The sequence below is a fragment of the Sinohyriopsis cumingii genome, chromosome 4, assembly GCF_028554795.1.
Source record: "Sinohyriopsis cumingii isolate HCF-2022 chromosome 4, ASM2855479v2, whole genome shotgun sequence".
Lineage (NCBI taxonomy): Eukaryota > Metazoa > Mollusca > Bivalvia > Unionida > Unionidae > Sinohyriopsis > Sinohyriopsis cumingii.
Window position 1 is genome coordinate 118,050,176 of NC_142964.1, and position 18,666 is coordinate 118,068,841.

Genomic DNA, 18,666 nt, shown 5'->3' on the forward strand with positions numbered 1-18,666 from the left:
AAATACATAGGGTCATAGCAAGCTAATACAAGCATTACTTAACAGTTGAAAAGAAATAATATTTAAACATATAAAATGACTCTAGCTGTGTGTAAACAAGATTAAAAATACATAAAATAAACCTTGAAGCTTTACAATTCTCATGCGATTCAAGTTTATGCAATAGATTTGCTAACTCACCCCAAGCAAGAATAGTAAATGGATTTAGCAACATAGACATTTACTTTACGGAGATCAATTTTTTAAAAATACAAGCCATGAAACATTTTTGATAATTACACTTGCACAGGTAGGAAATTATATAACACAATATGTTCTGACAGTAACAAGCTTTGTTATAAAGTTCATAGAGCTAATAATTTTAGTACAGCATGGCTACAACTTAGACGAAGACATCATGACAAAATCCTAGGACTATATGACAAAGTTAAAAGTAAAATTAGAATGTTAAGTTAATTATAACTACTTAGTTTTGTTCAAATGTGACGTGGTTGTGAATACGCGTAGTATTGTTTACTACAGCAACAACTTTAACGAATCCAAAGACTCGCTGAAATTAGACTTAAACAGTCAAATTCATCCGATGTAGAAAAGTACCCATGGTTAAGAAGCTACATGTGGCTGTACTTGAAGACTTATTGAGAAAAAACTGAAATATAAATGTACTCAAAATTTTATCGAAGAGTAGGCTGATATTCCTACTGACAAATATCCTAATGCTATCCAGGTCTTTGATTTAAAGCTGGCACGTGGCTATCAATGAAGTGCACAATGTGAAATTCAGTCACTACAGCAACATTTACCATTATATAAACAGATCTCAATGTGTATTGCTGCTAACATGAGGTGCTATAGCGTACCGTTTATGACAGTTTGCAAACATGTCATTATGTTAGATGCTTTGTTGAAACCTTTGTTAACAGATCCAAGTAACAAACAAAGCAAAAGCAATTATAATCACATCCAAAGCAGCACTTCTAAGAAACCGTCTTATTACACTACCAATAATTCCAGGCAACGCTAAAGTTGTTTTGTTGTCGTACTTAAAAAAATAATGTCATTTTTTAATCAAGCATCGATTTAATATTTTCCACGAAGGAGATACACATAATCTACTGCCCTTCTTCGCAACCTATTCAAAATTTGATATAAACAGACATAGTGCTCTCAAGAGTAAATCATAATGTACGTTTACGTAGCAACGTTCCTAAAGCTGGACAAGAAATGAAAAACTCACACTTAGATTGCTAAATTCGTAACCTTTTGACTTAACGAATATATATAAAATCTTTAAAAGTCAGAAAAATATCGACCAAAATAATAGAAAACTTTATCAGTACACTTTATCATGCAACATTAAAGTCTGTTCTCATTGTTGCCGGTAGCACATTGTAAATTACAGCTATTGGGTTTTAAAATTTGAAATATAAAATCTTTAACGATAGGTCACTATGCCGTCGGCTCTTAAAATGTTTCCTGTAGAATTTCTTTTCTGACAAAACAGCACACTTTTTTTTCTTTCTCTGGAACAATAAATATATAGATATTTCACAATTGATGAATTCTCTTAGAGGACAAAAACCAATGTTTTGCTCGCACCTTAAAATTTCATCGGGAAAATCCATATAATATTTACATAATAAAATAAATAGGTCCATATAATTTGAATGAGACAACTTTTTTCATGAATGGATTTTTAAAAAAACAAAGAACAGAGTGTTCGTCTAGGGAGTACAATCTAAATTGACAGCAGTACAAAACATGCTGTATATAACCAGAGTGATGGTTAAGCCGTTATTATTCCACAGGCACACCCTGCACGTAACCTTTGATACATGATATCGCATCAGCAGGAGTATTTATTAGAGGAGCATAGCTAAAGGGTTCAATAATAATAAGAATCATTTATCGGCTCATATTTGTTTGGCCTAATGATCTGATGAAGTTTTGATGAACATAGAATTAGGTATGTTACTAAATGGAACAATTACAAAGAAAGACTGATGAAATCAGTTAAAAACGGAGTCAAAACACATCATAACTGGAATTAATTATCAAGCAGACAATGCATGATAATTCAGCACTTACAAAATATCTATAATGCTTTTAGTTAATAAGCGTCTAGAATTAGCGCTTCATGATTGCAAGGAAAACTTGAAAAACTCTGAACTTTTTGTGTTTTGGGATTGTAAAGATATTTGGTATGATATATGTCCCTTTGTTTTCATCACTTTACTATTTGAGTAAAATATCTAATTTTTCACTATTTGAACTCATTTTTTACAAGTTGAGTAAAACAGATCATTCTTTTCATCGTGTAAAATTACTGTGAATAAGTTAAGTTTGTCCTTGTACTGTGTAAGGTCATTTATTTGCATTTTTATTTGTTGCATTATTAGGTTCGTGCGGATTATGTTAATTTGTCCTATATTTGTATCTTATACACGTACATAGTAATCATAATTCTTTTCCCATCCAAATCATTCATCATTAAACATAGTAATTGTATCACCATCAAAAGTATTCTGTTGTAAATCGAAAATCCAACCAGTTATCTAGTTACATTGATTATAGATAATCTAAATATGGTTTTTGTTAATGTTTTCAATTGGCGCACCAGTTTACGAAAACTATATAGAATTTCGTACGAACAACAAAACCGCATACACAAGAACATGTAATTGATTAAAATTGATTAAATTGTTTTTTGCAGTTTTCTCGATTTAAGGAGCAAACATGATGTCAATGAAGAAGACAGTGAATGGTAATGGTCATACATTAGCTAATGTTCAAGAAGGCATGAACATGTAAATGAACAGAAAATAAATTATAGTTGCCCACAAATTATATAATTATTTTGTGTCTGACGCTCATGTAAACATTTTAAAGAATCGCTTTAAACAAAATATGTTTAGGAATGAATAAATATCATTCCTACGGGTAAATTACCTGAAGGTGGGACAAATTGTGATTAGAGTATGCTTGCATTAAATATGATATGGACTAAACATGAACACATTTTAGATTACATTATTATCTTATGTCCAACATCTTTTGCAAGAGGGCCTGCATTAGGTTATTGTTACTCAAAGGGAAAATATTCTTCCTGAGTATTAATAATATATGATGATTGAATGGGGAAGTCTGAGTAAATTTGTCATCGCCTACCACGTCTTATTATTATTAAATAAGTAATCTGGTTACATTCTGAATTCTAAATTTGATTAATTCCACATTCTTTTTTTTTTTTAAAAAACTTTACTTACGTCATTGTTAAGAACAAAAACGATCTGACACTAATGCAAAACGCTCATTATTGGAATACTATCGTACTCATCTGTTGAATTGTCCAGGGATGTTCTTAATCGCTTATGTGATATTAAGTGTATTATCCTTTGGATAAAATTGTTATATTTCATAACAATCTAAGATTTAGTTTTAACGGTCTCATTCTATTGTCGTATATATTTCATTTACGAATTAATTACACTGGTCTACAGCAAAAATGCTTCTGAAATAAATGTATCCCAACTTTACTAATTCTGGGTCACTGAGAAAGAAAATTGTTGATTGGCTCTAGTTTAAAAATTATAATACTGGGTCAGTATATACCACCCTTGATTTGGGAATACCGGATAATAAGTGAGTTATAAATGAAAAGAATCTAAATTTAAACCAGAATTGACTAACATACATCTTTGACTGGATCTATGAAAAAATGTATGACTGGTTTGGTACAGTACTTGCTTTTTAGGTAAAACAAGGAGTGATGCAATCTGCAGAAGGTGTTGCGTTATACATGATATGAATTGCTTCATGTTATTCCTAGAAATCATGGGTGATGCAATAATAACTAAGTTTACATCATTCTGCTAAAAGATTGCCCTATATCAGCTCAAAAATTCATACAGTGAACTTCCAGATGATGCATTTGACCGTGCACCGCGTGGCCAGGAAAGCCTTCCAATTAGAGACAACAAATTGTCTTGGAAACAAGACAAACAACTACAGGCAGTTGGTGGAAAACATACTCAAGACATAAAAAGCCTTGGTTGCAACTTGTCACTAAAGACACATTTCTTGCACTCTCATCGAAACTTTTCTCCACAGAACTGCGAAGCAGTGAGCGACAAGCACGGAGAGCAATTTCACAAGGACATTGCAACAATGGAGAAATGCTATCAGGGCGAATGGAGCCGATCAATGCTTGCAGACTATTCCTGGAAAGCGACAAGGGAAGTTCCTTTTAATGAATACTAGAGAGGAGGCCAAAAAGCGCCGTGTAGACATTGAATAAGGACTAAACTATGTACTTAAACATCTATAATAGTTTTTCACATTTTGTTTCATAATATATTTTATTTATATAACCCTGTTGCTGTTTCTGTAAGTGTTACATCAACAGGACAGGTGACATATTATATAAGCAACCATAAAAACATTAAAAGACCTAGGTTTACAATTTATGATTAAAACTCTGCAATCTACACAACATACAACGAAGTAAAATGTAAAAACTTAAATATCTTAAAAACAGTAGCTAAAGAGTTGTTTTACTTGTCATATTTGAATTCAGCAGATCAAAATCCATAATAAATAGCACATTTTTATCTAAGAAGCAGACGACGTCTAAAACATGGTAGACCAGCGTTATTTGCAAAACTTCAACTTAGTAATTTGATTTTGTTAGTGGTATTTTTTTTTATATTTTCATTGGTGTATGCTTTAACTGTTGTTCTTGTTTTGATATTTTCCACCTTTTTATGATACGCACACCGTTCGTCCATTTAACTTATCTATCTGAAATTACTGTTGTTTTTTGTCTCAAATTTATATTCAGTTCAAACGAGGTAGTTGAGTCATGGCAGCAGTTCGAGTAATATGACACGGTATATTCATTTCCAGTTTTAAACACAGCTGCATGGAAAGCATAATGTTTCTAAGGTGAATTTCTTTTCTTTCCAATGAATGTAACAGGTACTGTATATATTATCTCTGTACCATAAAAATAATTCAGCAAATTATTTTGCAAGCGAGATAAATAATTCTCATCTGGAATTAATTTCTCTAGAACTAACGGCTAGTGTTTAATAATGGAAGCGCATGTGTAATAAAATTTCTAAATCTGCTTCTAAAATGCTTCAAGTATCAGTTTTCTCTGATATCTCCAAAATGTGTAGATCTATCATTCCTAACAAAGACTCCACCATAAATTTAATTTATCGATGACTTATGCACTACCAGCTTATATTGACTTATGTCCCACTGTAACTATTGCTGGCATCTAGGTACATAGTGAATAAAATTGACCTTGAAATATATTTTGCATTTTTGCAATTTAAATTGCCTTTGTCAACTCTGTACTCCATATTTGTTTGTTAAATTGCTATCGTCTTGCATTATACTTTCAATGAATGTGCCTCTCATAAAGCTGTCCTTGGGACGATTTCTTTCGCATATGTATGGCATATATTTGATTTAGTAATATATGGATCATGTTCGTATGCAAACATAATATAATGTGCATATTTTTGACATAAATGTTATACCCTGCTTTACAATACTACGCAACACTAAGTAACCTACTGGATTGATTTCAAATGACGCATGATGTTTGATTGTCCAAGGTTTTGTCGCCAAATTTGGAAATCGCTAGTTTTTCTGATTACAAGTGTATGACTAAAGGATGGCGATACGTCCCAATTCATAGAAACTAACACATAAAACGTTTAACTGATATCAATAGTTTAACATTTCTTAACTCGGCAAATTCCATGAATCATGTATAACGAGTTTTCCGCGCCATGATATGGTCTTTTGTGTTCTTGTACCTTATATAGTGTATTGAAGAAAGAGAAAAATAGCTTCAGAAATTTTGTTCCAAAGAGAGATATATGCTTTTGATATCTATTTATTTACGATAATACTAACCTTCACGAATGCTTTATTTTAAGCTGAAGACACCGTCCTTCATTAGGAACAAAATATTCATAAATGGTTAATATGTTAATATGTCCTTATCTTGTATTTCACTTACTATGATATATTTCACGTTTATATATATATATATATATATATATATATATATATATATATATATATATATATATATATATATATATATACTCATTGTTTGTGTGTACTTTAATCATATCGGAGACTGCATAGTAAACGGTCCATACTCAATTCGTTAACCACAATAAACGAGGAAGTTCAATCGTCTGATCGTTGAATCCAGCTAATAAAATATAGAACCACCTTACCGATTTTTTCCAACGATTTTTTGATTCAAATAAAATCGGCATGCATTTACAAGTCTTGAAATTTTAATTCTATTTAAATTCGATCTTTTCATCTTCTTTAATTCGTGTCTAGTTAGAACACGTATTAAGTAGGCCGAACTGTCTTTTCGTCTTTGTTTTGGTATTGGTGCTTCGGGTATCGAAGATCATTTTGATTTATTTAAACAGAAGTATTTTGCAATTTAGTATGTATTGCCTTTCATACTTACCATTTAACATTTGTCATAATTTTCAGAAAAATAATCTCTTGGGTGACTATGGACTCTACAACGCACCATGTACCACCAGTAGTGAGAGGAGACGCCATGTTTGCACAGCATATCTTTAATATGTAACCTCCGATAGGACTTATGATTTACAATCGTACCTAAGGTAAGTGTGTACAGCACGACCATTTGCAAATATTAACCAAGTCAGGTGATTTTCCAGTCCCACTATTTTATTATTTCATTATCTCCATTTAATATTCAAATATATAATGTTAGGTCTGTGACAGCAAGTATCAATTTTGTAAAATAATGTTACCCCAATATTACTGTCATTGAATTCTAATTTTTGTGAAATAATAAACACTCCCTAATCTTACCAGTGCACTATTGGTCATTGTTTTAAAACTAGTTCCATATTCTTACTACACCTGTAGATATGAATTTTTATTTTAGCATTGTTAGAAAACTATTCAAATCAGCTGGTGTGCTGCGCTGTTGTCCTAAAATAGCAGAGAAATTGTGAGTACAAGAATTTGAAGTTCCTTAAATTTCTCCCTGTATTTAGTTCTGATTGAAAGAAAAGCGAAAAGTAAACTATTTCAATAGTACTATTTCAACTTTAATTATCTACGAGAACTATTTATTTACTTATTTCTAGTGCTACACCAAAAGGAAACTAGGGGAGTATTACATCAACTGAAAGTATGCTTACAAAGGGTATTTTCAACAGTAGCCAAAAGCACGTGACCTGAGCAGCAAACTATCTCTAGACGGGCGAATCTCACTATCTTTTATTTACGTTGCGAGTGAACTTTACATTTTACTTTCCATCGTAATCGATGCTCAATGTTATGATACAAACCCACCACCAAGAGAAAGAAAAACCACGGAAAAGTGCTGTAACACAAGTACCGGCAGATGAGTTGTCCTTTACCTGCTCGCGGACAAATCGAAGCGCCATAGCCGTATCGGTTCTTCCCATCAGGAACGTAATGTTGGAGACACGTTCTACAAGCACTGCTTTGTCTTGCCTAGATTCCAAGGTTATCTCGGGGTTGACGTAGTCACTGAATGTAATCACGCCGACTCTTGTCTTGTCTTCCGAGATGTCGAAGATGTATATCAAGTCGCGGACGAAGGATAGTTGCTTTTTGAAGTCCTCGGGCCAGATGCTGTTGGAGGCATCAAGCACGAAATATATATCTGCTGGCTTCCCACCACAGTCTAGACAAAAAACGAATATATATATATATATATATATATATATATATATATATATATATATATATATATATATATATATATATATGATAATTGTGTTTCAATATGCATTAACATTCTTGTCACTTTATTGGCATTCATAATATTTGTGTGAACAAAGATAACAATGCGGAAAGATTGTTTTCTTTTCTAATATGCGAAATCTCAAAATGACAGTTATGTGCTTGAAGGTTTAGGGTTGGGACGTTTCCGGTTATACATAGCACTGTGTTCGCAGTTTCTAATGGTTCTGTAGGGAAGATAAAATTGACATAATATGAGATTAATAAGCATTTCAAGCCACCTGCGTTATATGAGGTTTAAAACCTAGAATTTATTTAATTTTCCTCTTATGGCAATGTGTTTTGCCATTTTAACCTTTACATTTTGTGGGGTCTGTCTATTTTCGAATCCACTCCTCTAAATGGTTTCTACTGTGAACAATGTCGAAACTTTATGCAAGACAAAAGTGATTTCATGTAATACCAAGATTGGAATATCGATTGCTGAGAGGTGAGATCACGTTTTTTTAAAAAGTATTATCTAGGTTTTACAAAATAAAACCAACAAATAAAACCCAAGTATAATTATATCATTACTAAAACTGACAACCAAGATTTCTTGTATCGATTATCATAAAAGGTCTAAAATGTTTATAACATTACTGTGAATTTGGAATTAAGTCAAATCTTATTGTCTTTTCTCATACATAACATGCTCATGCAGGAATAGTTTAATGGTCCATTATTTTTATTTGACAATCGAGAGGGTGTTAAACAATTTGTAAATGTCGATATTTCATGGACCACTTTGCTATAACATGTTTGAAAACAAGCCATGAAAAACATTTCTTGTACTTAAATCATTTCTATATTGACTGCTAAGTACGTTTTGTAGAATGTATTAAAGTCATGGCGTCTCATGCAGATTGCATATATGCACGCGATTCTCAAAGAGCCCACTTCTGTAACAGTGGCGACTATATCAGTAACATAGTACATTCTTATTATATCAAGTGCAGGTGGAGACTTTGATCAGATATTAAAGTAGATATGGCTGAAAATAAATCATCCTCTTAATTACTGTATATCTGCGTCTTTTTTAATGATTAGGATCATATGATATTCAATTACGAAAGAATTAAATATATAAATGGTATAAAAAGTATTCCAATAAACTCTGAAAATGCTGCTACCCACTGAAAACCAGTCGGCGTGAAGTGGTAACAAAAACAGTCTTCTTTGTCTTGGGTTATAACCCACGGCTTTACTTCCTTACGTGCAGGCGTTATCGCTGCTGTATGAATTTTTATATTTTTCCTTTCTTCGTAGCTTGGTTTTAAACAACGCTGTAAAATGTAATTGTTTATAAATACGAAACCTTCCCCTAAAGTCATTTTACCATGTTAGATTATACTGAACAGAAAATATGCTAATTACTTGAATCTTCTTTGTCACAAGACGCTTTAAGTACGTTACAAAGTTTCAATTCCCCTTTTTTTAAAAGTATGTAATACTGAATCAGCTTAAAAGGTTGTATTTGTTTCAGTGCATTTATTAAATAAAATAACTGTTTTCTTCTTATGTAGTATGTGCTCTGCATTATCAATTTAGTACAAAGTAAACACTGGACTTACTGCTGACGATAAGGCTTGGGTCGATGTCACTAGCTACTCTGCTTTGATTACGTAATCCAGGTAATGACCAATCAACTCCATCTGTCCCAGATGGAGACTTGGTCTCGGTATCGCCATATTTGAATGATGGGTAGGCACCCCCTTCAACAGATCCCAGTGATATTGTTCTAATATTTTCAGTGCTTGAGCCTGTTCCAGGTTTTGTAGAGACATGTCCACCTTGATCCTGGACAGAAAGGCTGACGAACCTCCCAACTTCTGGAAGGGTCATATCGCGGCCGCTCTCAACAGCAGGAGCTTGTTCCTGCCTGTTATTTTGTGATCCCAGTGGCATGCCTTTAGAAATGTCAATATCAGGCGTCGATACGGCTGGTTCCTGGTCCCCTGTAACCCTACCGCTGGGCTGTTTCTGTCTGGTGCTTGGAGATTCCAGTGGAGACCCGCTTGAGAGATCAACATTAGGGATCCCAACTGGCAATATCCGATCTCCAGTGCCCTCTTCGCTACCGGCTTTAGCTGACTCTCCGGTTTTAATCAAGCCATCCTGTCGACTTCCTTTTGTAGTGCTTTCTACAATTAGTCCTTGATCTCCTTCTGTTGGTAGACTCGCTACTCGAGCTTAAAAAGGTTAAATATTTGTTTATGACAAAAATACGTGGTGAGTCGACACAAAGATGTCTTAAGAACGAGATAAAAACGTGAATAATTTGTGCCACCATTTAAAATCCTTTATTTGAGTCACTCAGGACACGTTTTGCATATTTCATCGTATCTAAAAAATTAGATATTTTAAAGCAACGTGTGGTCTATATTGTTTTCATATACCAATTTAAGCTTTTGCCATCGTTAGTTCTCTTCTGAAAGTTTCTTTTTATGAATCAATAAAATTAATGAATTATTCCATTTTGCTAAAATGTAGAAATCGTACTCAAATACTTTATGAAAATTAAAGTTAAAAAAGGCGAGAAAGTGACTGGTTTTATAGCTCGTCTACATGATCGAAAACATTATTGTATGATATTACTGGTAGCGATAGAAAAGCATTCCGATATTTTAAGAAAAAGAACAGATTCACTAAGAAACACATTCATTCATAAATATCCATTAAATTATTATACAGACTTTATTTTTCTAAACGTATCAAATTATATTTTGTGTTATTTACTGGTAATTAATGTAAACTATGTTCGAGCTCACGGTATCGGGAAGTTGAACCAATGTAATACCATGGTATGCCTACCTGTCCCTTGTTCTTCACGAATCCTCTGACCATCTAGCGTTGTTCCCTCTCTTTTTCCAGTCCCACTTATGATGATTTTATCAGATGCGCCTCTGCTGCCATCAATATGTGAACCAAATGCAACATCTCCGCCGTCTTTTGTAGTAATAACGACGTTGCTTCCGTTCAACTTCTCAACCCGATGCTTTTCAAGTCCTCTCAATGGAACAATTGTTGTGGATGAAGCGATAGTCATCGTTGGTGCTGTAGTTGTTAGTGTTGCTGGAATAGACAAAAAGATGCCTTTTTTACGGACATGAATATTTCAAGATAAAGTAATGAGCTCTTGTTTGTTTGCACGAGAACTAGAGATAAAACGATGATGAATGTCCGCATTTCTAAAACTTGCACACCCACTCCCGCCCCACACCGCCACACCCGTTCTCTTACACCTCACTCCTTGGGGTTTCAGTCAGGATTAGATTCATATGATGTGGCTTCTCTTTCTTCGGAAACATCATTCCATATATTTTCACACTCCTTCAGTCGCTGTTACTTGGAGTCAGTTACAAGCAAGAGTCCATATCACTTTGTTAAAAATGTGAAATTTCCCGTTGACCCTGTTCAACAGGAGGGTGAGGGGTGTTTGGTACCATTTATAATCAGAATTATTTATTCTCATTACTTATCATCCTGAAACATCCGACTGACTATGATAACTCTCCCCCGGTAGATGTAGATGGAGTTTAGGTTAAAAGGATAACAGTGACGACGGACATACAGAGGGACGCACGGAGACACTAACGGGCGGATGGATATGAGCTATCAAAATTTATTCGCAAACGTAGGTATATAAAGATCGAGAAAAAATTATTATGCATTTATTGTCTATATGAGTCTTAAGGCCAGTTAAGCCTCACAGTATACGAGTGATTGTAAAGTATGTAGTTGACATACAAATGAGGACTGGAATGGATTTCTGCATCGCCCCTTCTTCTATATTTATGCCATCAACTGTGTAGGAAAAGTATTGTTAGTAACAATAAATTATATTGAATATCTGAATACTCACATATTCTGATTGTCAGTTTAACTCATGCCCAAGGAAAGAAGTTGCATCTCTCTCTAATATAACAAAACATTAGACATCGTTGATAAATTTTAACGTATGAACTTTTAAATAGTTGCACTGCAGCTGTTATCATCTGTATCGATATATATATATATATATATATATATATATATATATATATATATATATATATATATATATATATATAGAGAGAGAGAGAGAGAGAGAGAGAGAGAGAGAGACTTTAACTTCGCCTTGAGAATATTATTGGAACAGGGTGTTTATAATGTTCATCATTACCTTGAAAACAAACTCCATACGTGTATATAATTCGATAGCCACACATCTATCAAATTATTACAAATCAGAAATCTATAAGGCTAGAAACAAAGATATGACACATAATGCGTTGGGTATAATTTACATGTCCTCCGTGCTCTGTTATTATTATTATTATTATTATTATTATTATTATTATTATTATTAATAATGATGTTGTTAATAATAATAATAATAATAATAATAATAATAATAATATTATTATTATTATTATTATTATTATTATTATTATTATTATTATTATTATTATTATTTAAAAACTAGAAGTAAATATGTATGTATTTGTCTAGCACTACACACTTGGATTCCAGTCGTAGAATATATAGATAAAGGGCACTGAAAATTGCGTTAAAAACATCGTTAGTTTGGTTGCTTTTGTATCTGTCTCTCGGCTGCTCACTGACGTCGACTAAATTAATGGTTGAGCGTGTGCACGGTTGGGTGCCATTTTGGTACATCGTTATATGAATCTAATTTTGCTAACATTCGTCGTAAAAATATTCCTCAAGCACTCTCTGATTCTTTTTAAATAGGATCAAACTGCCTATTGTATGTAAATTAATTAAAGTCGACAAAGGCTTTGACTTGGTTCCCGGTGTTTTACGTTTAACAAAGACATTATATCCTGCCCAGGAACGTAGATACAGTACCCTAACCTAGGACACAAAGGCAGCTGATCCAGGTTAATCACATGGAAGAAATCAGAACCTTTGTCTCGTTGTCACGACTCTAACGTCTTAGGCTCTTGGCGCTGCCGTTCGAAGTACTCACATTGTTTGAGTATGTGATGTGATCAAGGGAAAGGTTTTAAAACCTCACAATTACTAATCATTTTTAAAATGAAAATTCTTTAATAACTGAAGATAAACCAAGACATGTTTAACCCAACCACTTCTTGACTTCATATATGTTGGTATAAATTAAATTGATATACCAATACTATTGGTATATCAAATTGCGATCCGCCCATTGCGCAATAATACTTATACAGAAACATTCTTGCAACGGTGCCCTTGCAACTGCGTGATGCCCTCCCATTAATCACTAGTTAGCAATGACAAAAACTATAAAAAGTATTAGTAATCCTTGTTTTCTAAATGAATCTAATATGGTACACAATTGCATCGCAATATTTTCTGCTTTCCGTTCCCCCTCCCCTCTCATGCATAAGGTACAAAATGCGTAGAAATCTGGAGCGAGAGAAAAAGATTTTGGTCTGGTTGAAAACCTTGAAATTGAACTTGCATCAAGTAACCTACAAGAATATTGTTCGTCGTGTGCACTTTTCTTGGAATTTATCTACAGTGTTTATATTTATATAATCAATGATATAAAGTTGTAAACCCTGTCGACAGTATACGGTAAATATCTTGGTTAAGTGGTACACATACTGCGATGTATTTAATGTTTTGCTGGTGTTGTTGTTATTTCTTAAACCTAATTTAATGTTCTAAAAATCGATTATTATTAAATAAATATGAAATATTAAAAGGCCGCAACCCCAGTTATCTCTGTCTCTGTCTCTCTTTGTCTCTGTCTCTGTCTCTGTCTCTCTCTCTCTCTCTCTCTGGAGCATCGTAGCAAGATACGGGCGGAAATCTATGAAAAGACGAGCGTAGAGGAGTTTCACCTATCATCCCACGATTTCTCTGGACATATGAATGATGGTAAGAGTTACTGCAAACTTACCAAAGGATATGAGAGAGAGAGAGAGAGAGAGAGAGAGAGAGAGAGAGAGAGAGTTTTTATGGTCAGTAGTACCGTTATTGAAACAGAATAATGACTTAGAGCAACTGTAAATATATTACAATATTTTAATTACCTCTTGTTGGTTCGTCATTTCGCTTAGTTTCTATTCCACACTAATGTCCATGCGCCGGTATGTGAATGGCTGAGCGTTCATGTGAATGGTGTAGCTGTGTGTTTGTAGTGCTCTATTTTCTCCATTAAAACCATCGTTCATGTTAAAATTATAAGTGTATTATACTTATTTAATCAATGTGAATAAAAAAAGAAACTCGAAAAAGAAAACAATCAACTCATTCATATTCATAGGTGATTGTAAATATCAACAAAAGGCACAGAACTACGTTTTGAAGCGGACACACTCGGGATGTGAGAGTTCATTCTGTCAATACACAGCCCCCCCCCTCTAGTTCAAAGGGCATATATATATATATATATATATATATATATATATATATATATATATATATATATATATATATATATACACACATTGTACGCTGTATCAAAGGCAAACCACTCGTTGTATAAATGTTTCATTTAAAGGAAACACGACATGCCTCGTTTCCTTGTAATGAAAAATGTATACATCTCTTAATCTTAAAAATCTCTCTCTCTCTTTCTCTCTCGCACACACACACACACACACACACACACACACACACACACACGCGCACACACACACACACACACACACTCTGACACACATGCACACATTTTTATAAGATATGTTGACAACTTATTTCGTTAATTCTAATGTGAGGATTTAAATAATGTTTCTTCAAGGGCATGATTAACAAACGCGGGAAGGCAGTTTGTATGTTCATATTACTTAGTCTTATAATAGGTGTAATACAGGTCAATACTGTTGGTCTTTTTTTTTCTTTCTCTGTCCCGAATTTCCACGGTAGTCGCTTTGATTACGTTGAAGATGTTGGATTTTCCCGCTCTGGTAGTGTGTTATTGACCTTTGCGCATGCTTGAATGCTTGTATATTTAATTGTTCAGATGTTCAAATTTGTTTTGTGTAGGAGTGCGCGGATATCCAGTTATTTCTTAGCTTTCGCCCTAGTCGCTAAGGTCAACCCTCGAAAATGGTTCCAACATATTAGCAACCCACTAGTTTCCATGCTTCAGAATTATTCTTGGCATGGTGCCCATCGCATACCATACGATTAGTACAAACATCTCAAAACAAATAGTTCCTTGCAACGACACACGAATGACATACAAAACTACACGAGTCTAGTACATGCATGTTTACTGTTTACAGTTTTGTATTATGGCACTCTGGCATCCTTCCTAGTAAGTGTACGCGTGCGTGCGCGCCACTTTGTGCATTGGGTGTTTATACTTTTACAATTAAATTAGATTTACGTTCTCTGTACCTGTTCAATGTCTTCATGGACACGTCATGGCACGCGTGCTGGAACACACGAGCTAGCATTGCGATTTACATCATAGAGCTTTACATCTCCCACTTGATTTCAAGTCCAAGTAAGCGCAGGCTCCATTAAACGCCAGCATCCATAATACTTTTGTATAAAAGCAGCAAGCGAATCTAACGCCCTCCTCCACCTTTCTGAAGTCAAGTGGTTGATTTAATGGAGCAGCGTTTTGACTTTTTAAAGGATGTCCTTCTTAATTCATGATAAACTAATAATTTGCTGGCTTCTGAAATTCCATTTTCAACCAATTGGAACATTTCATTTACATATATGTAATGAACAATCTCAAGACGTTAGGGACCATTTAATGATGCAAGGTCTGTGATTTTAATAGTTTAAAATTGGCTGAAACCAAAAAATTCTACTTGGCTAGCTTGAATGAGTCTTTTCATGAATTTTCATTTAAATTGGTTAACAAATAAATTAATTTCAAGTCGATTTATTCCCATTGAATTTGAAAGATTTCTCAATTTCTGTAGAATATTCTGCTATTTCTAAATAGGCAAATACTCGAATGGAATGTTGGAAAACAAAGGAATGCAAATATATTGGCAACGGCCATGGAAATATTTATTTTAATAAATACACTATTTCACCTAAAAATTACCCTTTTAAAGCATAATTATTTTCAATTTGGTAATGATAAACATGTATGCAAGGAACTTGTTAATATGAAAGCAACTTCACCACTTGGTCGCTTCCTTTCTCATTAGCAGCAACTGCATCAATATCAACACAGCTCATAATTTGGGAATTACTATTTTATCGAGTTCAAAGACTGTGCATTTTAGCAAGAAAATAAGAACCAAAACACAGACAATGTAGTTTTAACAACAAAAGTCAGAAGCATCATAAAGGAGCTCGATACAGGCGTTTAGTTCAACATGTCGATGGACACTGCAGAGGACAACTAGGCCGTTGGTTTTACCGCCAACGTGTCCAGTAGTATCATTATGGGGCTTTGGGATTATATTTGCTGATCTAGGACAAACTCTTCTATACCCCATGACAGACACTCCCCCTTCCCAGCTGACTCCCCCAAGCGACGTTACTACAAACTATCCCAATATGCTGATAGGGACCGACTACTATGATTCCTGATCGCAACTATACTGCATAACATATTATGCGGAAATTGTTTTCCTCGCGTTAAAATATATAGCAAGCAACAAATGTTATTATTGATCATAACTATACCACCATGTCGGCCAATTCTGCGCGTCGGGTAATTCTTCGCAAAGATATGTCATTTCTGTAAACATTGGATCACGTGTTATTTTGGGTCAAACATCCATTTTGTATCAAGAAAGAACGATCGTACTTTAATTAAGACAAGTGACATTCATAAACTGTACAAAAATATCCCATATTTCGACTCGAAATGCATATGAAAGTATGATTTCTAAATGTCAACATGAAGACCCACTCCATGACCTTCTTGAACCTGTAACCCAGAAAATCCTATTTACTATGTATCTTTTAGAATCATACAAAGAAATACATAATATCAAAGATGGAAATGTATAACTTAAATATATTTTGCATCTTAATCAAAGTTTCACATTTTGCAAGAAGTTGTTCCACACGCACAAATTCGTCTGCTACCCTACTTATCAACTTGCCGCTATAACTGTATTCTAAAGAAATTCCCCGGCGTATAGTCTGTTTCTAAATTCTTTAGTAATTGTTCCCCATCAACAAGACGTCGAAAACACATTACATCCTATTCATTGTTGTTTCTCTTCCACATAATAGTTTATTTTGTTTTATAAAATGTTGAACCTTACTATTTTTTACAAGATCGGTTTAGTTTGTTTAATATCTCTTGCCATTTATTGACATTGTTACGTTGAATTTTGTAAAACTTGCTATAAACCTGACCTAATTACTCGACTGAACTGCTGACAGAAACAGTCCAAGTAATATATTTCATTTCTGTAGCCCGATGGATAAACGTTACATCTTTTCAAAGATGTGCGCAGAATAGGCCGACATATCGCGAGTCATGAAAACATGAGGTTGGTATCCCATATGTCCAAAAATTAATATTAGTTTGAACAGAATATTTTGGTGACTATTGCCTCTTTAAAAATGGTAAGCATTGCGGTATTTTATTTTAGTCATTGGTCGAATTCTGTATGCGTTTCGCTTCAATATTGGGGACGGAAACCTTACGTGCACAGAAATGCCCGACAGCATTGTACTGGATATATTTTACGGATATTGATTTCTGTGTGTGCGAATATTTTATATTGATTGTAGCTATACTGTATATAATATATTTTTAAAGACTGCTTCCTTTAACATGAGAATATATTTTGCCACAGAATTATCATAGTTTTAAACGTTTCCTCTTGGACAGATCAATAACGAGATATAAACGTGATTGGCCCACCTTACCAAAAAAGTAAAGTAAGTTGGCTAAATACTAACGTTATGGTTTATGAGAATTGAATTAGTTGTTTGTGCCCTATATCAACAGACACACCTAGCAGACAATGATCCTGATAAAGTTATGGCTGAAATTGCTGGTTATTTTAGGAATAACCCGTGAGTTCTGTACGTTTTAAACCTTTAGTTTATATCTGAAACTTTTAGTCACACGGGAGTTTCAACGCAGGTATCTGACGAATGCTTACAAAAATGGCCGAGTGGTCTAAAGCGCTCACCGTTACGGATCACTGCCATCTCACCTCTGTCTGCGTGAGTTCGAGTCTCAGCCTCGGCTAACGATGTTATGTGAGAAAGCCTGCCAGTAGCTTCTCGTGGGTCGGTGGTTCTTCCCGGGGTTTTCCAGAGTTCTTCCTCCACCAATTATAGCCATGTATAGCCTATCGTGTGCTGAAAAATGGCGTTAAACCCTACAACAACAACTTACAAAAATGCAGTGTAATGCATTTTCTCAGTAGCGCTAATGGTTTGTCGAAAAGTCGGGACATAAATGTGTGAACGACAGTTATCCGCCTTAAAAGTGGAAATACCTGAATAACATTCTTAAAGGCTAACGATCTAACGATGAATAAGATACAGTGATATATAAACATTATTGCATATATCCCTATTTTGTCGAACCGGTTATTTCTACACGGGAATACCAGACATGTATGATCACAATGTGTCGTATCTTGCTACTGTGACTTGGTAATGATAATTCTTTCCTTTGTTTTTATTAATTTCATCCTTTTTCTCAATATGTTCGACTGATTTTATTACAGGTGGATCTCTCTTTCTGCCTCTGGTTCAGTGACGCATATAGTTTTGGAGACATTATCCATCGACATTCAATATAATATTTAACATGGGATTTCATTAACACCCAAAGGCATTTGGTCTCTCAAGAGTTGTGAAAATTAACATCTGTCGAAGAAAAGGGATGGGTTCCAAGATTTACATCCTTTTCTATGACAATCTTATGTGCACGCACACCTTTCATAT

The 18,666-nt window shown here is 34.1% G+C and overlaps 1 protein-coding gene across 1 annotated transcript in view; it reads right to left on the reverse strand.

Moving 5' to 3' along the window:
* Positions 1-18,666, reverse strand: part of LOC149801972 (collagen alpha-6(VI) chain-like) — a 136,441-nt gene that overhangs the window by 4,464 nt on the left and 113,311 nt on the right. The window contains exons 4-6 of the mRNA XM_089956367.1: positions 10,648-10,908; positions 9,408-10,025; positions 7,446-7,735 (exon numbers count right to left, since the gene is read on the reverse strand). Of these exons, the coding sequence (XP_089812493.1) occupies positions 7,446-7,735; positions 9,408-10,025; positions 10,648-10,908 (1,169 nt within the window). The remainder of the gene's footprint in view (positions 1-7,445; positions 7,736-9,407; positions 10,026-10,647; positions 10,909-18,666) is intronic.